Source organism: Diabrotica undecimpunctata, chromosome 4 (assembly GCF_040954645.1).
Source record: "Diabrotica undecimpunctata isolate CICGRU chromosome 4, icDiaUnde3, whole genome shotgun sequence".
Lineage (NCBI taxonomy): Eukaryota > Metazoa > Arthropoda > Insecta > Coleoptera > Chrysomelidae > Diabrotica > Diabrotica undecimpunctata.
In genome coordinates this window covers 72,632,118-72,655,088 of record NC_092806.1, presented here as the reverse complement: position 1 = coordinate 72,655,088, position 22,971 = coordinate 72,632,118, and the positions used below count along the sequence as shown (strand labels likewise).

General features: G+C 30.4%; 1 protein-coding gene across 3 annotated transcripts in view; it reads left to right on the top strand.

Annotated features, from left to right (window-relative positions):
- Positions 1 to 22,040, top strand: part of spin (lysolipid transporter protein spinster) — a 246,897-nt gene extending 224,857 nt beyond the window's left edge. Inside the window, exons 9-11 of one of the 3 annotated variants that reach the window (XM_072529721.1) lie at positions 1,355 to 1,553; positions 7,511 to 7,587; positions 17,280 to 22,040. In XM_072529721.1, coding sequence (XP_072385822.1) covers positions 1,355 to 1,553; positions 7,511 to 7,569 — 258 coding nt within the window. In that variant the 3' untranslated portion in view covers positions 7,570 to 7,587; positions 17,280 to 22,040. Of the gene's footprint in view, positions 1 to 1,354; positions 1,554 to 1,894; positions 2,046 to 7,510; positions 7,588 to 17,279 lie in introns of those variants that run through there. The other 2 variants (XM_072529722.1, XM_072529723.1) reach the window with 2 other exon arrangements.
- The last annotated feature ends 931 nt before the right edge of the window (positions 22,041 to 22,971 follow it).

Below are 22,971 nucleotides of genomic sequence, written 5' to 3'. Positions count from 1 at the left end.
TTAAAACAACTAATGCAAAAAAATATTGTCTATTTTAGAGCTTCCAAAAAATAATTGTTTTGTGCAAATTAGCATCGTGTTGTAAAATTTTCGTGAATAAGTGAATATTTTACAAATGGATACTTCACCAGTGAAGGCGGCCCAGATAATTGCATTACTACGAAAGGGCTATAGTCAGAGGACTGTCGCCGGTCGCCTACTTAAGACGCAGTCTGCAGTATCAAGTGCTTACCGTCGATACCAGGAGACCGGTAGCTACAGTCGACAACCAGGTTCGGATCGGCGATGTGTAACGACGAAAAGTGAAAATCGATTTATTGTGCTGAGTGCCTTGCGGAATCGGCACTCAACGACAGGAGTTGAGCTTGAACAATCCTTGAGGAACTTACGAGGTGTCACCGTCGCTCAGTGGACAGTTAGGAGAAGACTTATGGCTGCCACTTTTACTAACAGATGAGCTAACACAGGGTCCAAATTCAACGGACGTCATAAACAAGCTCGACTTCAGTTTGCACGAGAACACGTCAATTGGGACCTTGGTCAATGGAGCAGAGCAGAGCAGACTCTCTGATGAGAGTCGAATGTGCATGTATAATAATGACAGAAGTCGGCGCGTCTATCGGAGGTCCGGAGAACGATTTATCTAGTACTGCAGTGTGTAAACAGTAAGCTATGAGGTGGTTCGTGTATGTTTTGGGGTAGTATATCTTTAGAAGGAAAAATAGAGCTTATGTTCGTGCCCTGTAGTGGTCGAGGAGAGGGTTTGACAGCGGATCGTTACATTACGAATATTCTCAAGACCATGTTGTTTCCTATGCCGGCTACATAAGCGACGGCTTTATGCTAATGCATGATAACGCTCGATGTCACAGCGCGGATTATGAAAGATTACCTGGCCAACTCCAATATAACAATAATACACTGGCCTCCATTGAGTTCGGATATAAATCTCATTCCCATCGAGCATCTATGAGATGAACTTAAACGCAGAATTCGGGTCCGTAATCCAGCACCAGCGACAGCATGTATTAATTTTGATTTTTTATGTTAATTTACTTTTATATGCATTACATAATGACTTTCATTCATAATATGTTTTCTCAGATGCAATGTTAAGTTATCTTTGATATAATCTATAAATATTGGTGTCATTGTAATAAAAATTACTTCTGTTTACGAGATTTTACTTTTAATTTTACATATATGTGGATATGCACTGACCAACAGCGTAGACAAAAAATATAAATTATTTTACTTTTTTTTGCTCGCAAGTGTAGTTAAGCGACACCACAAAAAAATAATTTTGATCAAAAATATTTTCAAATCACATAATCGTTTATACATTAATTTTTAGTTATCAGAAGCAATAAAAAATATACTTCAGCAGTCCAGTTCAAATTCAACAGCTAAAGATGATTTGGAAATTGAATTCACATCTCTACAGTATTCACTGTTTTCGACGTGTTTTGTTGAAGTTTTGGGAGGAATATTTTTCATAATCACAGCATTTTATATTGTAAAAGATAAGCAGAAAGTTGATGACGCAATGCACGGTAAGCATTTTTGAACTATATTCTTTTATTATTGTTATAAGGGACCTAAGAATTTTAAATTGTTTTTTTAGTATGTTAAAAAAATTTCCTTAAATCAAAGCATTTTGACATTTTGCAATATAATAAACACTTAAAATCTTATGTTGTGTACATTCTATCAGTGTTTTTCTCCTTTAATTCCTATAGAAATAATTCCTTGCTTTAAACTGTATTCACTTCCCCTCTTTACTAGTTTGCTGTAGAATAGTAGCTTTCTATTTCTTACGCAGGTATTTAGATTCCCTAGGGGTGTACTTCTTGCTCGTTCTTTTAAATATTAATTCAATTTTTCACTTTTTTAGAGCTTGATATGGCCAACAAAATGCTGTAGCTGATACAGTTGCTAAGGAAGTCGATAAAACTACAGATAACAGAGCAATAGAACAAGATATAATATGCAACATAAGGAATATAATATATATAAAATATATATTGTGTTTAAGCGGGATAATTGTTTTATTTTTACGGCAAATATATTTATTAAATCTCTACAAAATATAGTATGAAAAATACTGCTATACAAAAAAAAATGACGCGACTACTAAAAGGAATTAATGTATGTATGTGAGGCGTAATACTGAATGTACTAGGTTATTAACATTGAAATATTGATGACTACGCAAATACCAGAAAGATTATGAAATATTAATATCATAACTGGTAATTTTTAGAAATTGGCATTGTACGATTTTTGGCAAACTAAAGGTACTTAAATAAACTAACTTAATGCACCCTCTTACAGCTAGGGGTAACGCAATTTATGTTCGGAAAATAACAGGTTAAAAACAAATAACAGATCACCATTTACGAGACACGGTTAGCAGATACTAGTTTAGTGCTAAAATGAATATAGCTTTTTGAAAGCTATAACCAGAACATATTTATTAACCTCAGAAACCGCTTACGCATAATACCATAAATATTTAGAGGGCACTTCCACCTGAGGAAGCACATTAAACCTAGTCCAAAAAGAACGAATGAACTTTCGAATTATGTTGAAATTTTTTTGATACCAAGAACACAGTGAAACTGAAAAGATTTTAGAAATACGTAGTCACGATACTAGGGTATATAAAATAATACACGGATATCAATCGAATGGAGGACACAATATGGATTATCATACCCCCAGATAAAGATAACTACTAACAATTTAAAAAGGGGGCACATATATTACACTAATGAAAGCGTTCCCCAGTTATCAATATACCAAAAGTTAAACAAAAGCTCTCAAAGAATGCTATATTGTTACCTAGAATCTCTATCCCTATATATTCAAAGCACCATCTCTAAATTGGATACATATTCACAGAATGTGGTTCAAAATACATATAAAAAGAAAAAATGTAGAAATATACACACAGATACAGGGAAACATTGAGACGTTATTCACATATTTAATCCTCCAAATCTAGATTTAACTCTATGGCACATCTACAATTTAGAGATGTTTTGTTACATTATAAGTACAAAGAAATATAACACGAGAGATACATAGACAGTCAAACTGACTTTACTTAGTAACAAGGTATTTCACTCCTTAAAAAGTAACTCAATACATACACTACACAGTACAAATTTCGTTGTAACTAAGAAATATAAATTTTTGTTCGTATATTTCAAGTCCAATTTAATTTGGTGTAACATGAAATATAGGTTTAAAATTATTCAAATAAAAACACAAAATTTCGGTTTTTAGATATTCATAAATTTTTTCTGATTTGACTGCAAATATAATTGTGTTCATTTAAGGACAATAACGTTATAAAGGACTAGATGGTTGTTGGAGAGCGAGTCGTGGGTTCGAAAGCAGCTTTTGGAATTGGTAGTTGGCTCAGAAATTTGAGAAAGTGGTTCGGTTGCAGCTCATTAGAATTATTCAGAAGCGCGGCCAATAAAATTAAAATAGCGATGATGATTTCCAACCTCCGATAGGAGAAGGAACCTGAAGAAGAAGTTGGCTCAACCGAACAAATTACCGGAGATAAGATAAGATGGGTAGATAAATAAATATATAGATAGATAAAATAAATATTCTAAAATCATCATAGATAAGAAGGAGAAAGTTAAGAAACCTTGGATCTAGATAAGAAACAACAAACTATGTTCTGAAAACCGAAAATGTAAAGGATATGTAAGTTACTATTATTAATTAAATGTTGTCAAACACTATAAAGAAATAACAAATAAGTTCGGTGGAAATAGTCCACACACTTACCTAAGACTGATACTGCCTGATCTTTTTTCTGGTCGAACTATAGCTATCAAATGGTTATTAAAAAGAAAATACGTTATTAAAAACAAAAACAATTTATTCCAACAGATAGTTGAAATATGGGTCCATAGAAACAAATAAACAATAAACTGATAAATAATAATCCTCCAACATACAATATGCAAAATAGGTGATCAATAAAGAGATATTATACAGTTAATTAAAAATTCAATGAAATAAAAATAAAAAAATCTAATTTTTACTGGATTGGTACTCACTCGAGTTAAGGGAAACTGTAAACCTAATATATAATTTAATTTAACTAGAATTGTCAAATGAAAATTTGACAATGTCTCTACAATAGCAAAAGTAAAAAACTGTAGCAAAACGAAAAAATAAACCGGCATTGTAGTTTATTTATCGAATAGAACTGGCACTGTATTTATTAAATTACATTTCGGCACTGTGGTTATCAAATTACAACGACTCTATAAACAGTAGAGTGAAATAAAGTTCGTGTATTCTTCTTTGATTACTCTGGTACTTAATATTAATTCAACAGGTAGACAAATATATGATCTCAAATTTGTAAAAGATCGCAGCAACTCTCGAAAGTTTTTCAGCTAACATACAAGCGAAAAATTATATATCTTACAGTTGTTGGTAGTTTGCCTCTTGAAAACTCACTGACTCTACACTTTTATTACAAATTTATATTTAGCTTGAAGAAAGAAATAATATACAATATATTATTTCTAAATAGAAATACCCTAAGATGATTGCACTTAGAAAAACATCGACTTATATCGAGAGAGGAAGCATGTCTCATCCCTAAGAGAACCACGCCAAAAGTAATTTCCGTTCCTTCGGGAAATTTATAGCTGCCCTAAGAAATACCAGTGACATATGCCAAACTTTCTCTAATTCGTAAAATTAATAATCATCATCCAAGCCACTTTCTCCTCATGGATATCCCTTATTTAGCAAAACATTTTTTGAAAAGAATGTATAGTGTGCGTAATTTAGGGTCGTTATTTAGAAAATGTAGTGTGTCTAATTGGTTTAAGTTCTATAGAATTTCAATTCCTCAAGATGCGACCGCGTCCCGCTCTCTCGAATTCTTTTTAACAAAACTTTTTTGAGAACGATTTCCGAAGTGGAGTTTTTTTAGATAAAAATGTAATATCATTAAAACCAATTGTGGCTGAATCCCATATAATTATAATATTTAACTTAGACATACGGAAAGCTCGACACAGAATTGGAAGATCAAGTGAATAGAGCAATCAGAGCCGCAGGTTGTCTGAATGAAACAATATGGAGAAATAAAAATATCGGGAAAGAAATGAAAGGCAGAATGTAAAAAACAGTCATCAGACCAATAATGACATAGGCGGCAGAAACACGACCTGACATAGAGAGGACAAAAATAATCTTAGAAACAGCAGAGATAAAAACACTTGATGGTAAAACACTATAGGACAGAGCTAGAAGAACAGATATACGACTTAGATGCAAGGTGGAGAACATCAAGGACTGGGTAAGAAATAGAACAGTAGAATGGAATGATCATATAAGCCGAATGACAACAAATAGAGTAGCAAAGACGGCAAGAGAAGGTTCCCCAATAGGAAGACCACGAAAACGATGGAATGACAACTTACTGGAGGCACATTGAAAAACAGACAGTTATGTCTACATAAAGAGAAGAAGAAAAAGAACTTAGGCATAACACTAGAAAACATTTTCAGAACCTTATTAATCATATAGAAATTGCCTTTAACGACATAGTATATAAAGTATTTGCAACGTTATGAAAAAAAAAAGATTGGAAAATTCGTCAGTAGGCGTACTTTAAGATTGCCAAGGTTGGTTTAGAAAAAAGAGAACAACTGATGACTAATATGATTTAAATAAAAGTTTGTTATATTTTTGATTTCAAAGCCCCTTATGACACTATAAATAGAAGGAAAAATAAATATTTTGAGTTTATAATACCAGCAACATACATACAGATATTAAAACTCAAGCTGGCTAATACAGAAAATGGAATTCAAATATATGGCAGGGGTTTTTAAAATTACTAGACTAGGGTCAAGTTTAAGACACCACACTTTTTATCTTTCTTTTTTTATACAACTATAGGAACAATTATAGGAGAAAGCAGTATAAATAGAAATAGCACACTGTTTACTAAAAGCTACAAAGGAAAGTATTAGCACAATATATGATGGACGCAAAACGAGAAGAATGAAAAATTTTCAAAGAATCTGCAATAAGTACAATGAAAAAAAATAGAAGATTGGAGTAAGATAACATTTAGCTAAGGATCTATAAAACCTGCAGATAGTATATATATATATATATATATATATATATATATATATATATATATATATATATATATATATATATATATATATACTGAAGAAGTAATAAACGCTTGTAATCAACGCTGATCGGTTCGAATACAAATAATACAACTATTTGGGTATGCGGCGGAAGACAGGACAAAGAAGTACTCTTTTTAGTTAACCAAGCTTTTGCAAATTTTTATTTGCATTATCAGGGTGCTACAATAAGAAATAAGATTAGTATAAATTACAGAATAAAAAATTATTTTGTATCTTATGCTAACTGAGGTTAGTTGTCAAGAAGAAAATGAAATATACAACTTATCTGGCTCATCTGTTTTTACACAAAACACCTAATTAAAAAACAGACATTTAAGTAAAATTATGTTGTAAAATCATCAAAGAAAATGTAGTCATATTATAATATTTCTAAGTTATACATATACTTAATTAGAAACAAAACAATTGTTTGTGAATTCATAATTATTAACTTATTAACGTTGGATGTTAGTCTTAGAATGATAACATATGTAAAGTAAATAGTATACCTGATAGGCGCTGGATTTTCTGAAAAAGAAGAGGCAAAAACACTTATTTCATGAATTAGAAGAGATATTATATATCACTTATATAATGAAATCTTATATTATTGACGATGATATAAAGACAATTCATTACAACATAACAACATTCAATTACAACATAATTTTGCTTAAATGTTCGTTTGTAAAAGATTTTTAAATATGTTTTTTATTTAAAAACGTTTTTTTAAAACAAACAATTTTTTGGACAACTTTCGCTATTATTTGCAGTAGCCAGATGAGTTGTATATTTCATTTTCTTAACTCCTTAACAACTAACCTCAATTAGTGTAAGATATAAAATAATTTTTTTTTCTGAAATTTGTACTAATCTTACTTATTGTAGCACCCTGATGGTGCAAATAAAGATTTGCGAAAGATTTGGTTAACCAAAAAGAGTATTCTTTGTCCTATCTTTCGCTGCATACCCAAATAGTTGTGTTATATATATATATATATATATATATATATATATATATATATATATATATATATATATATATGTATATACTAATTAGGATTCCAAAAAATTATAATTTTTATTTAAATAAACAAAAAGTTTACTAAAACATCTTAAAAATTTTCATTGTTTGGAGTAACAAGTAAACAAATTTAAATGAGGTGACCAATATTGTTGCCCAATATCTGTTACTTCTTTTTTTTATTATTCATTTTAAATATAATACAAATTCAATTATTTGATTAGTTGAAATAAAAAATATAGTCAGTAAATTTTGCAATATTTTTATTTGGTTAATTTTTATTTAGGAGAACGACCGAGTCCTAATCAAACAGAGCAGGAAGAACAACTTCAAGCGGATTTGTAGTTAAAACGTAGAAGCGCTGTATGTCTGTTATATATAATTTGGGTATATGGTGATGGTCACTACACTATTCATTTTATCGTCTCATTTAATGTTAAGTGTGCAACTAACATTTAGTGTTTTGTTTCAATCGTAAAAGACATATAAATCGTTTTACTTTGCATTTAAATAAGACAAGACTACAGGGAAAGAAATAAATTGAATAATTTTTTTTTAATTCCTTTGGTGCACAACTTTTATATAGTTCTACAATAGATTACTGTTTTTGTTAATATCTCTAGATCAAGATAAGAGTGAAAAATATAGTTCAGCTTTCTTGTTTTTATTATTAGGTACTCTTCCCATGTCATCGTTCATAGTTGGTGGCCGTTTTTGTATTGAGCTTAGATTTTTGAATGTGCCCTGCTGTGTATCTAATAAAAGTAAATTTTTTGTACATTATGGTGAAAACTTCTGTTTCATTGTTATGAAATTGAATAAATTTGTGTTTTAAGTTTCAACGTACCATTTTCAATGCAAGTATTTAAACATTCACTGTTTCTGGATGGATGGTGTAAGTCTAAACCAAGAGTTGGCGTTAATAGTAGGGCAAAATAATATGTCAGAGTGGACATTAATAAACATGAATGTATTTTCAATAATTAATCTCCATGGAACTTAATAATGTTAGGTTCAAGTTAGATAAGGTATTTTTGGATTCTTTGGATTAGGTCGTCGGTTTTACGTTCTAAAAACTATCGTTAGGTCATTTGCGACAAAAATTGGTGTGTAGCATATGCCTATAGATCTTTTACTTGTATCAAGATAAGGTATAGAAACATATATTTTTATATGATTAAAAGACATATATTACATAATTAGTATTCACAGACAGAATAAATTAATTAGTTTTGTTATACTACATAGTGTATGAAATATATCATTAATTTTTTTAATTAATTTTTATCTGGAATGTTAATATTAAAGTATTACCTAATTTTGAAGTTGTACCTCGATTACGTCTTTTTAACACTGTTTTTGAGGTGTTCCAGTTTAAGTATTATCTTAATTTTGAAGTTGTCCCCCGATTGCCACTTTTTAACAGTTTTTCGAGATGTTCCAGCTTTTTTCTATTATATTTGCATTCAGATTTTAGTATAAGCACGGTCACTCAATACATTCATTCAGTTGGCATAATAAATAACCGTTTCGATATTATGTTTAATTTTACTACTATGCAACGGTTGGCTTTGGCTATTCTCAATTCTATTTTTCTTTAATCTTTATAATATATGTTTAATCTAGAGCTATGTATCCACCTAAATTTTGGCCTCTACAGATTTATCTTAAATTGTCCAAAGATTCTGCAAGATTTGCTTTTGAACTATGGTTAGATAATCGTACTTCTCCCAAACTGATTTAAACATCGTGAGCACTCTTTTTTTTTCAAACTCTAAAGGAAAATGTATAACCAGACGAAAATTTTAATTCTAACAGATATTGTTTATGTGGTATTAATTGTCTCGTGTTATATTATCCATTTCCAAGGTTCTAGATTGGTTTAAAAAAAATACTAATAAATAGCCTTTAAAAGCTGATAATTTATTGAATGAATCATTTTACACAAAACCAATTTTCATTATAAGGCAATGATAATGGGAAAATATATAAAGAAAACAAAGCTTATATGGTATTTATTCATTATATCTTGAGAAAGCGTATGATAGCGAGAGGTTAGAGAAACAGAGTATCTAAAATGTGCATTTAAAGAAGAAGTTACTATTTCAAATAAGATAGGAACGTTGGATGGTGAAATGAAAATAATAGTCTAGTGTAATAAATACATTAGAGCAAGTGTGGCACAATTTACGAAGAATTGCCGAGTTGCAAGTTTCTGGAAGAACTAAGAGAGGAAGACCAAACAGGACTTGTAGTATACGCTTACGGAAGAAATGATAAAGGCAAAGAAAACCATGAATGTTACTATTAAAAGCATGTTTTGCAGAATGTATCAACTAGAATTCCTTATATAATAAGGAAGGTATGAGGTCATTAAATAGATTATTAAACTTATGCTTTCTGTTTTTAAGTCGTAATTCAAGCTTCAAACTTGAAGGACTACTTTTCATTTGTTTGTTTGATCTCAAAAATACAAATTTTGAGCCTTTTTTTATTTTTATTTTATTTGATTTGCTAAATTTTATTGATTCGAGAATTGGTTTTTTGATAATCACCTTCTTTGGCATTTATATTTCTTTTATCGTTGTGATTGTTGAAAAAGTTTTAACTTTATAAAAAGTGTAGATAAACTAAATTAACATAAATTGTTAAGAAACTATTTAATATATATAGAAAATAATCCAACAAATGATATATTTTATGCGCAAACATTGTGGATACGTCTTAATTTATTTTTTACTACTAAATCTGTTTCGTGGTCATTTGTCGAAATATATACTGACTTATACATACATGAAATAATTATAATTTAGATTTAAAAAAAAAATGTTTCAATCTAGATATTTTGTGTGAAAAAATAATATTGACCATTAAAACTTGTTTTAAGTAACACATTTACATATTTCTAGTCACGTCCTTTTTTACTACTGGAAATTGCAAAAGAGCAAGGTTTTGCCTCGGGCGAAGCACTAGGAGACAAGTGTTAATTACACTGCAGATTAAAACTATACTTAATTTATTACAGTAGAACCTTTGACCTAGTGAACTGGAGGAAGATGTGGTAGATTATATTTGAAACTAAAGTGCTCCACCACTTGATACTCATACAAAATCTGTAAAATAACAACTATACCACTATTAGAGTAAATATAGAACTAGCTGCAAGGTTACTACTAGCTGCAAAAATATAAGACAAGGTTGTATACTGAATATGTTATACATGGGGATAAATCACAATTAACTGAAATAAAAATTACGTTTTTATTATTATTTACGTTTCGATTTTCAAACCGTACATACGACTAACGTTTCCAACACACTGAGATCTACTTTTTTCAAAACCAAATCTAACAAGAAACTTCTACATCTACATTTATAAAATATCTTGTGAATGTGATAATTTTATCTGGATGAAACTTGAAACGCCAACAAATGTTAGGAATAAGCATGTATGAATCTTACATTAAAACAGAGAATTTGATAGATCTCAGGTCTACGAACATTCTTGGGACAATGAAAATAGAGTCCAAAATGGAAAGATGCGTCAATAGTTTTGAAAGACACAGCTAGTAAAAAGAGGAAAATTAAGGAAGCAGCCCTCATTATACCAAATGCAGCAAATTGTGTAGCAAACTCATCAATAGAATGCGGCAAGATCTGGTTTCCAATACTGAAAGCAGTTATCAGTAAGAGTATACCGACATTACATCAGAGACGCAAACTCTATTATTAACAAAAACACAATAAACAATTAACAATAAGCACGGACATATCAGAAATTCATCAGAACGAGGGTTTAAAAAGTGTAAAAAGGACTGTTGTTCCCAAGATCTGGCCAAGGACGTAATAAGTAAATCTGAACTGTTTATATTTACCACCAATTGAAAATGATTTTTACAAGTTATATTAATTATTTAAAATTTTTATTTGATGAATTTTTTGAAAACGATATCCAGATTGGGAATGGAAACTTCAGAACAAAACTAAAATGTAATTTTTATTACACTTAACTTTTATTACACTTAACCTATTTTAGTACCTTGTTGTACGACGTGGAAACATGGACTCCCAAACAGAACAATATAAAAAGCGAGAGTTTCGAGATGTGGTGCTATCGAGGAATATTAAATAATAAGTTGGATTGACCGAGCCACAAATGAAGAAGTATTACGACCAATGGACAAAAGACTTGAAGTAATACTTACCATCAAAAAGAGAACAGTGGAATACTTGGGCCATCTAATGCGGGGCCAAAATACACATTCCTACAAAATATAACGCAAGGAAATATTGAAGGAGAAATCTCAAAGTGAGTGGTTTAGTTGCACCACAAACGAACTGTTTAGAACAGCTGTAAACAACGTTCGAATAACATTCATGAATGTAAATGCCGAATTCGGAAGACATTAAGCATTCGTAGGTAGAACAATTTGCTCTACCTAAAGTCTCCTTTATCATCAGCAGTTACAAAAAAATCGCTATAGCTAAATTAACGACAATCTGGAAAAGTAACCATCGACTCCAAAATTAGATTCAAAGGAAACTTGGTTTTGTCATTTTTCTTGTATGCTGCCGAATAATAGACTCTTAAGGAGAAAGATAAAAAGCTCATAGAAGCGCTCGACATGTTCTGTTGGAGACAAGTTACAAAACAAATAATAAACTTCTTGCACTTTTTTTGAAGAGGTGGTTTCGGGAAGCTTACCATACAGGGAAAGATCGAAGATAAACGAGGCGAATGACAGGGATAGAGAGAGATGAAGCAAAAAATTGGAAATATCAACTTATGAAAGTCATATTTTCACGATACCTGGAACAGGTTGACGACTAAGAGGCCAGTCATGTTCTAAAAAAAATTAAATCTATACTATTTTGTATTGTTGAATTAATCTCCTGCTGAATTTAAAATAATTATTAGCTTATTCATATTAGACTTGTAAAATGTCTTCTAATAATACTAAGATAATTCGAAATATATGAAAAGTAATTTTGAACCTATGGCAAAACACCATGCGACAATACTGAAGAAGCATTGTGAATCACGATCTTCTTCTAAGCCATGGTCTCATATGTATTCTCATGAATATTTTTTGTAGATTTCCAATTTCCAGAAATGTAAAAAAAATGATTTGTCACTGATCACGTGTTACAGAATTTAGTAGGAAAAAAGTATACTTACAAATCTTCTGCATATGTTTTATTAACACTGGGTCTACAGGTATATTAGTCATTTTCTTGTAAATCCATTGCACGTCATCGAATTTGACCGTCATTGTTGCACAGCGTTGCCGTATTATCGGTATAGTAGAGAATGTATGGAATTGTAAAAAAAATTAAAATATTTACTATTATCATTATGATATTTGTCAGAAGTTCTTCATAGGCTCAGAGCTAGGTATAATAAATATGTCAGCGAAAACAATTATTAATTAGATTCAAGAATTTTATTATCAAATTTAAATACCTGGAAAATTATTGATGCTTGAGAAAAATATTGATAATGACTAACGTTTTTGGATTCCCTAAAGGTCTGGGCATTTACAGAATTTAATCTATAAAATTAAATTAAAACACTTATTTCTATTATTAATAATCAGCATAATAAAGTTTACATTAAAAGTATTCTTTCCCCTAATTATTACTGTATTTTTACCTACCTCTCTCACAGCAGTTACTGGTATATACCAAATATACAAATATGGGGTATTAGTTGAATACAAGATGTTTCTAACAGCCTATAATTCAGGAAGTAATGCATATTTTTATTTGAAAATTAAGAAATATCGAATAGATCTACAGTAATATCAATTGATGTTTACATGAGATCTGTGACGTCATCACGGGCGCTGTGACATCATTCCGATGGAAAAAAATTAAATGGATCAGGGGGTGAAGGTTAGGTCAGATGAAAGTATTTTTTATTCCAAATTCAACAGGGTATCACAATGAGAATAATAATGTTAATAAATACGCTAACTTTTCAATTTAATGTTTATTTTCAACAATAATCAATAACATTTAAAATGTGAAATAATTTTATAGCAGGTGTTCAAAATGACTTCCATCTGCTTAAACACAACCGCCAAACCATCTAATCTGTTCACGTGTACATACTGCATGTATCATCTTTGGCGTAATCTGGGTACACGTTTGTCTAATTTTTAAAAATCTAAGGGTGATAGCGGAAGCAATCTTGGAAGCCATCGGACGGGTCCGTTAGTTCCAATCCATCTGTTTGGAAATGTGGCATCAAGGTAATTGATTACAATACCGCTGTTATGTGGGGGTGCGTCATCTCGTTCTTCTTCTTAGAGTGCCGTCTCCCTACGGAGGTTGGCAATCATAATGGCTATTTTTATTTTTGAGCGTGCTGCTCTAAACAAATCAATCGATCTGCATTGATACCAATCACGTAGATTCTTCAACCATCTCGTGACCATACCATAACTCCTCTTTCGCGTAAAGAAATATTCTGCAGTGACAAAGCTAGCTCATTTTTGAGAAAATTAATATATCCCTAACCATTTAAATATTCTTCAAAAAAATATGAACCCATTAAACGCCCATTAAATAACCGGCACCAAACATAAATTTCTCATCTAGTTTGAAAGCGAGTTTCACTTAACAAGTGCGTATTTTCCACTGAACAATAATGCGAGTTATGGCGATTTACAACCCCATTATTAAGGAAACAAGCTTCCTCACTCCATACAATTTTGGTTAAAAGGTCATGAGCGTCTTGCATTATCACTTGCATTACGGCGATGAAGTTTAGTCTTCGATCCAAATTAGTGGATCGTAATTCATAAACCAAACACAGTTTAAATAGATGATAATGGTGGTTCTTTTTAAAATCCTTTGACATGTAGTTGAAGACACTTTAGTTTTTGCAGCTATGGACTTTATGGACACATGTGGATTATTCGTTACATATGCTAAAACATTTACCAAGTTTTGTTTAGTCTGTAATGGTTTGACCGTTTGGAAATGAACCTTGCAGTATCTTCTCAATCATAGCACAAGTTACATAAGAGGGTGTTCTTCTTTCGGGAAAACGTTCCATGTATAAGGCTTGAGCATTTCTAGCATTTTTCCTACATTCACCATGAATCAACAACAGAGGTCTCTACGTCTTTATTAGGTGTCAATAGAAAAAGCATTTTTACTTCTATATGAACGCACGTTATTTCAAAATTCTGTTTTAAAACTACAATGAGCGTATTGATGAGTGAACTCAAGAAATGACACTAGCTGTTACTATTTTTAGTTGTCAAAAAACGATTTAAATAAAATTTCTAGGACAACTTACTGTTCTTGTGAATTTGTAAAAGCTATAAATTAAATTAAAAATTTAGCGTATTTATTAACATTAATACCCTCATTGTGGTACACTATTAAAAATGTTATCCCACAAAATAATACACTCGATATTGCATCAAAGACTTTATTACCACAGAATGTGTATAAAAACGAAGTTAGAATGTCTAATGTTAGAATCTTTAATCTCTTAGTTGTCAAATGGGCCAATTACTTCACCTCCGGCTGCTTGAGCTGAAGATCTCAGGTTTTTATCAAATTCGTGGTGTATAGGGGGTATCAATTCGATTTACTGTAGAAGGTCTTTTTTTTTAACTTCATTAATGGTATTACCATTTGGATACAGAAGTGGAAATTCCATTGTATTTTTCGAAACAAATTGTCTTTTATTAAGATCCACTGTTTCAAACTAAACATCTTGATTGTTCGAATACTTATATTGAGGAGTATTGGGAAAGTCTTTCCTTAACCTTAACAATTGAATTATAAGCCACACTACCTTGGTTTTTGATTCAGAAACTTTTCTGTTAGTTATTCGCTCCGTGCGTGACTGACGCGACACCTACCGCCTTCATCTGACTGTTTTGGACCTACCAATTTTCAGGTTAAACATATGACATATGTTTGACATTGTTAAATACTGGCGAAATTGACAATTATTATTAATTAACTTTTTAATTATATTTTTTCAGTTTATGTACAAAATAAATGTAGTATTAAAAACTGGGTTTCTCAAAATTCATCATAATATATCTTTTTAACCCCAAACGGAAAAGAAAGGGAAAAATCTAGTACTGGCAAATCAAGTTTTTCACGTGAAAGTGCATATAATTAAAAACAGTAATAGTAAAAGGTATGATATAAAAGCTAAAGTCGTCAGGCACTCTGCAGTTAGCTTGAAGCATTATAAAATATCATTTAAGGTAAATTATTTAAATATTTCCTATTTCAATTGCATAAAAATGAGATTATGTGATATTTACTTCTTCATATTAATAGCACGGATCCATCTTTTTCTTTTCTCTAGTTTATATGCAATCTTTGGGAACCTATAAAAACTACACTTCCTATGTTTGCTATTATTAGCATAATTAAATACACAACCCGTATTTGCACACATTTTTGATAAAATTTATGCGTAAAAAGATTCCATGATTCCAATTTTGTCATATTTCGCCGCTACGCACGCTGGCATCGTTTCAAGGTACCCCTACCATGGTCACGCACGGAGCGAATATTACATTCAAGCAATTTCGTAGAAAAAAAATTTGATTTGTCCTTGTTTATTACTGTGAACAGATTTTTCTTTCTAGCTTGCTTTATCACTGTTTGCCAGTCTTGGGGTATAAATACATGTGGATGAAATTTCTTTTCTTATTCTATTATACCAAAATCTTGGTCAGGTGGCAAGTAAAAATAAACACTTACCAGAAACTTGTGGTCTATTTCTTTCACGGTAAAATCTGGCGATGTAGTAATATAATTGCATAAAAATAACATTTTAATATTACGATTCTAATCGCCACATTGATCAGAATACATAATGTCATTTCGATTTTACGAAATTTTTTATGTAAAATAAAATGCAGGATCCTACCTTTTGAGGACCCCTAGAGTTGACGGTTTTATCGCACAGAAACGTAAATGAGTTGTTAGTTCCCATTTCATGAATATTGAAGCAGTAGGTCCGTAATTGCTGCTTGTACTAACAAATTCCTGCGCCAAGCACAGGTGTAGGTAAAGTCTTCATCAGATCGAAACATATGACCGACGCGTTTCCTTTTTTTGCCATTTAGGTGTCTCTTTTTAAAAAATCTCTAGCACTCTTCGCTTTCTTTTGATGAAGTTCTTTTTCAGTTTCAAGTTGTTTAGTTGATTCACTATTGCCTGCCTGGCTGCCTTTATTTTGACTTCAAATAAATCGCACTTCTTACAAGAGTCAGTAATTGGTGGATGAAAGTGTAAATTATATTCCTTGTTGAACGTTTCTCGGAAAATAAAATAGGATACGGGATTCTGTGTTTCACCTTTATATAACTCGTACATTTACTCTACTTGTAACATCTTCATCGAAATTCATATCAACAGAATAAATATATTTTGCAATAATTAAAAGTCACAATGACAATTTACAAAAATATCTACAAATATCAATCAAGAATGGTGCCTAACTGTCAGCAGCATAGTGGACTAACCGCGCATGGTCCACTTTTCTTTTCTAAGATCCTATCAAATATGGAGTTCCAAAACTACTTTAGTTCAGCCATCTAGTAAAAAAAAATGTGGATTGGTCCACTATGCGGCTGATAGATTTCAACTAGACAGTTAATATTCTGCAATAAAATAAATTTTGAATTTTTGTGGGTTGATCCGTTATTGCACTCATAGCCTTAATTGATAGTATCGTAGGTCCAATTCACATTTCCTAATTTTCAAATAAAAATATTCATTACAATATAATTATAGGCTGTTAAAAACATCTTGGAACACACTGTATTGTAAAAATATCCAAATGATCACGATTATATTTTTCGCATGTGTATATGTATAGCTACATATGTAAATGTATATAAATGTTGGTGTAAGTTTCAGAATATTGCATGAATAGCAAAATACTAAGCAGCTGTTTGAACTATGTTGACGTAGAAATTTCATTTATGACGTGCAACGGACTTAGAGGAAAAATGTATATAAACATTTTTTTAACAACCTAATTTTATATTTTTTATGTGTTTCAGCTGGAAATTCACGGCAGCTCTTGGTCAACAATCAGGACAACGATCAAATCATTTCTTGATCACTAGTCTACTAAAACGTTGTATAAAAAATTAATTTATTTAATCTTTTTTCCTCAAGCCACAAGACTGCCAATGATTGCTAATCGACATCGTTTTTCGAACATCGCAAACAAGAAAGAATAAGAGTTATTTGAAATATTTAAAATTTTTATTTTCCTGTCGTTTTTACAGTTGACGTAATCGCAACTGTATTTACTTACTCTTTTGGATTATGCGAAAATGAATCCACACAGAAGACAACGCACCGTTTATATTAGATGAGCTAAGAAAATCGTAAAGAAACTATCTGTTTATATTGAGTGTATACATTTTAAAACTATTCGCGTAAATCTTCATACTACTAAAGGACTAATTCTCTTAATTTATCTTATTTCGTTAGCTAAAAAACCACACTATCAGGTAAAAAGAGCTGATCTTAACCGCTGTAACAAAATATAGGGCTGTTTTATTCATGCAAAGCCCTGTGGCCTCTACCGCAAGAAACATTTTGACCCCCACTTCTTTTATTTATTACTCCTATGTATTTCCCTGTCATCACTTTGATTATTCGATAGTTTGTTTTTTTTTGTCCAAATCAAATTATATACTTCGATTCTATATTATTTATTCACAAGTTGATCGTTCGATCAAGTTTTCTATGTTAAAATAGCACTATGAACATAGTAGATGTAGATTGTGCTTATGGAATTTTTTGTCGTACATATTAAAAGTTCATAATATTCTTATTCTTTCTTTAATATAGGACTGGTAACTTATTATTGTAACAATACGTAAATGTTTGTCTAAATGGTGTACGTACTTGATCGAATTTTTATATAGAGGTAATCATCGTTTTAAACTCATAAAATATTTGTCACAACTAGTTACAAAAAAAAGTTTATTGAAGTATAATCTACTGTATCATAAACTTTTTATTTTTAAACAAAATATTAAACATATTTTGACAAAAAAATGAGTGTATATTTAAAATTGGTTGCGGTACAATATAAGCAAAAATGATGGTTCAAAATATACATTTACTTTCGTATTACTACTAGATGATCACTGCTCTATTAAATTGTATACATACCTACTACAATCATTAAAAAAAGACAATTTTATATTTTCTTTTATTTTAATAAATAAAAAAGGAAGCTTGTAAATAATTTGTCTCTTTTAAGTTGTCTGAAGCTAAATCTAACGAAGTACTGCATATTTAAAGATTCGATCAAACTACAGACAGTTTAGACTGTTGTTCAAACCATTTGGCCTTCCAATTAAACTTGTATTTGTTATGTATTGCGACATAGGTGTAAAAACGACTGCGAATTTTATTAACTGTTATGCTTCAGATGTATCTATTACGCGTGTGTTGTATGTGTATTGTGTGGATATTCTGTATTTTAATGTAAATACGCCAATACCAATTCGATACATGGAACTCAACTTAATTTAAAAATACTTCTATGGATGTACTAGATATCGACGAAATCGTTCAGTTTAGCAATAGTTTTTATATGGTCAAAAAGTCAGAAAACACGCCCATTTTCTATTAGGTTTCCATTTCACAAAACGCTGAAACATAAAATGACTTGAACATTCTTACTGCTTACCTAATGTGAAATCTTTTCTAGTTTTTTTATGTCGACTTTGTCTTAAATTTTTATTTCATAGTGTTCTCAAATTGTTAATGACATCAAGATACAAAGAAATATTACTTTTTTGAACTTACATTGTAACTATATGAATTGAAAGTACATTTTATTAATTATTTTCTTATAATTTTGCGTATTTTTTTTTATACTGGTTTTCACAATTCCCTCCTTCATTCTGAATTTCTGGTTCAATGCTTGACGTTAATTTTTGGCTCACAGCTTAATGTTAATTTTTGAGGATGCTATTAAACATCATTGCTTTCCCCTGTTAGAAGTCATCTAATTTTATTCGTTTCCATATTAGTTTACTGAGTATACTCGGTTCGCTATTCCCAGTCCGAACTGTCTAGTGATTTTAGTAATTATTTTTTTGCGAAGTTAGTTACTTTTTGACAGACTAAAAGTGGCTGGAAATTACTATACAACCAAGCACACGTACTCATAGCCAATATTAATAGTAAACAAACTAAATAGTAAATAAAATAGAACTTTGTGAATTACCGACAATCAATATTTATTTATCTGCACCATATAATAAATAGTTATGTTAAATTATAACAACTAAAATATATTTTTTAAATCTATACTACCCAAAATTTGATGGGTTTAGTATACATTTCCACTATTTAGAATAATTCTTCCTTGTTTAAAAAAAGAAGTCTGCAATAGTAGGATACTTGAGCTATTAATACTGAGAAGTAGGAATTGTTGTGTTGTAGGTTTCCGACAATGAATCTGTCAAAATATGCCCGAGCTAAGCGAATGGAGTTTATCATGTAATCTTTTTCTTCCTGGTTTTGTTCCAGACATTTCTTTCTTTTGTATATCTATAGCAGCTATTGGATCTTATTTGTATTTTTAGATACCCCGAACATTTTACGAATATTTCTAAAACTTTATTAGCATCTTTGTTTTACATAATACATACAATACAATACATAATATAGTCTCCTTTCTAACTACTATCGTAGATTACAATCTTTTTTTTTGTTTTTACAACCTTAATATGTTTAAACTATTTCTTTGAAACATTGAAAATGTTCGATTATATATTGCACCCATAGAGAACTTTTGGTTAATTACACTGGAGTAATTTAATCAAATTCAATTTCTTCTTATTAGAAATATCTATAATCCTGAGAGTTTGGCAGTACAAACATTTGGTCAATTAGCCGAAATTCGAAGAAGTATTCGCGTTTTTAAACAGATCGTTTAACAACAGAGTTGATTAGATGTGATAAATGTTTAAATGTATAAAGGATTTTATGTTCCTTTTGTGCGTACGTAAGATTATATTTCTTAATTAGTATAATAGTGTGTACATATTATTTATTCCTTATTTTATAATTAATAAAGTTATACCAAATGCTAAGATTTACTTATAAATGATATTAAATCGGTCTAATTACTGGTTCATTGTTTTTTTATTTTATTTTAAATTGTATATCAGAATTAAAAGAATGAATATAACTAATCTAATGCAAAGTTTATTGGTCTATATGGTACTACATCACGATCAGAAACTATATTAAAGGATTTACCGTCTTAGAAAATTATACATCTTAATAGGTTTTTACAAACAATATTGTTTTTTATGTATTACCTCGTAGAATTTAAGTTGAAGAATGTGTTTATTGTATGGGATTGTAAAAGATACCGGAAAGGAAGTTGTTACCTTTTTATATAGTATTTACTACATGACAATTATATGAGAATTGAAATTTATTTGTTAGATAGTTTGGGAAAAGTAGTGTGCAGATATAAAGCTTTTTTTTTGTAAATTAACTGAGGTTTATGATGTATGAGTTTCTTCCTAGCGTTAATACTAGTAACGGTTTTTAAAAATATATTATAAATGCTTCATCCTTTAACTGGAAATATTCCGATAAATTGTATAGTTTTTAAATTCCTCCGATTCCCTTTTAATATTCCCTACAAGCTTACGCTTTTAAAAATGTAAGTCGTTGAAACATAAAACCTTTTTTAGAAAATGTAAAAATCAGTTAATTTACAAACTAATTCATAACCTTTTGTAACTAATATTTTAGTTTTCTCTTAATTAATTTTTGGTTTGGCCGTATTTTAGTCCTACCAATTAGTTTGATTTGTGCTCACGAAAACGGACATTTTTATTCGTGTTTGTGTGTTTTCAGCAAAAGAGATATTGGTGGTGTTATTAATATATTTGATCAATTGTAACTCATATAATTTTGACTTGATTCAGCAATACTAATTTGGTGATTATTAGAAATGTGCATATCTTTTATCTAGTCAATATATGTTTAAATATATTTAAAAAGTTGAAAGCAATGTATGGTTAGTCACTTCAATTCAGATTTTAAATTCTGATACATATCATTTGAAAATGTCATAAAGGAGCTGGCAAATCGACATATACGTATACCATATCAATCTAGGTCGTATAAAGTAACTTTTTCCAGTGCAAAGACAAAGCTTTGACTGTTGACTGATGTGTGCTTTGACAAGCACACATCAAAGAGTTGAATATAATGTCAGATTTTTGCTGGATCAGACCTAAAAATTTTAAAGCAATATCATCATACAATTTGATTGTTACTTTTGGTAATTTTTTATATAAAATATTATTTATTGAGTTATATTTATTAATTAGGTTACTGTGTGTGAAATCCACCAGTAGCTCATAGGCTCATATAGCTATTAAGGGCGATGCTCTATTATTTAGACACTCCCTATTATAAATATAAATCAAAATTGTTTTAAATTACTGTTTTGGTAATGTCACGTTCTACTTATGAAGATGTAGTAGTTACCTATCTAAATACCTATCTTTTAGAAACTACTGCTACAGTTTCTGTGATGATGTTTTGAACTATATATTAATAACGATCACCTCTTTGCTGCCATCTTAGAGTGCGTTATGTTTGTAAATATCAATATAATTGTTTATTCTAAGTTAGCAATTAAGACTGAAAACAAAACACCTTTAGTATTTGTATATTTATTATTTGTATTGTATAAGTAGTTAGTGAATTGTTTTTTTTTGTTTTTAAAACATATTTATACATAAAACTCATTTAAAATAGTACACATAGTAGTTTTATTTACTTCCATAGAAAGTTTGTTAATTAACGTATTAAAAATCATATTTAACTCCACCCAGGATTCGAACTTTAACGAGGCATACCACTAAACATGTCATATGCGAAGCGTGTAAACAGTGGCGGCGCAAGATCATAATTTTATCTGGGCAAGATACATTTTGCGAGGCCCTCTGCTCGCGCATAAAGACTGATTTTTTAAAATAAAAATCATGTGTCCTTTCAGTATTAAACTATATTCATGCAAAATCTAGTCAAACTTACAATTAACCTAAAAATATTTAGGATATTAAGACCTACCAACGCTACGTTAAAAAACAATTTAATTTAAATATAAATAAATATATATTTAAAATAGTATGGACTTAACTGTCTCGACTCTGCTTTCCTATCTCGTGTCAGATAAACGCTTCATGGTATGTTTTAATTTATCTTTGACCAATTCCCAACGTTTGCTGGAACTTGAAAATGTTTTTGCTGTCACCGAAGAATTAGCGGCGTCTATCAACAGCAGATTCCAGCTATGATAACCGCAAGGTGTGAAAAATGTCCTAGAATTTATATTTAAGATTCGAGTTTTGACTCCACTATTTATGGCTACCATATTTGCGCCATGGTCGCATCCTTGGCCACCGCAGTTTTGAATAGTATGGCATTACTTAAATACTCTCCTGTTGTCTCACAGCAAGAAATCCAATTAAGTGTTCTTCTATGGTGCCCGTTGATGTATGACAAAATCTTAAGATCACAGACATTTGTTCTACTTTACTACAGTCTCTAGGGCAGTCAAGCAAAAAATAATAATATTTTGCATGTTTTAATTTGCGAATCACTTCACCAGTTACTGTTTTTGACATCAGTGTGATCAATTCATTTTGTATATCGTGACTTAAATAATGATGAATGTCAATATGGGAC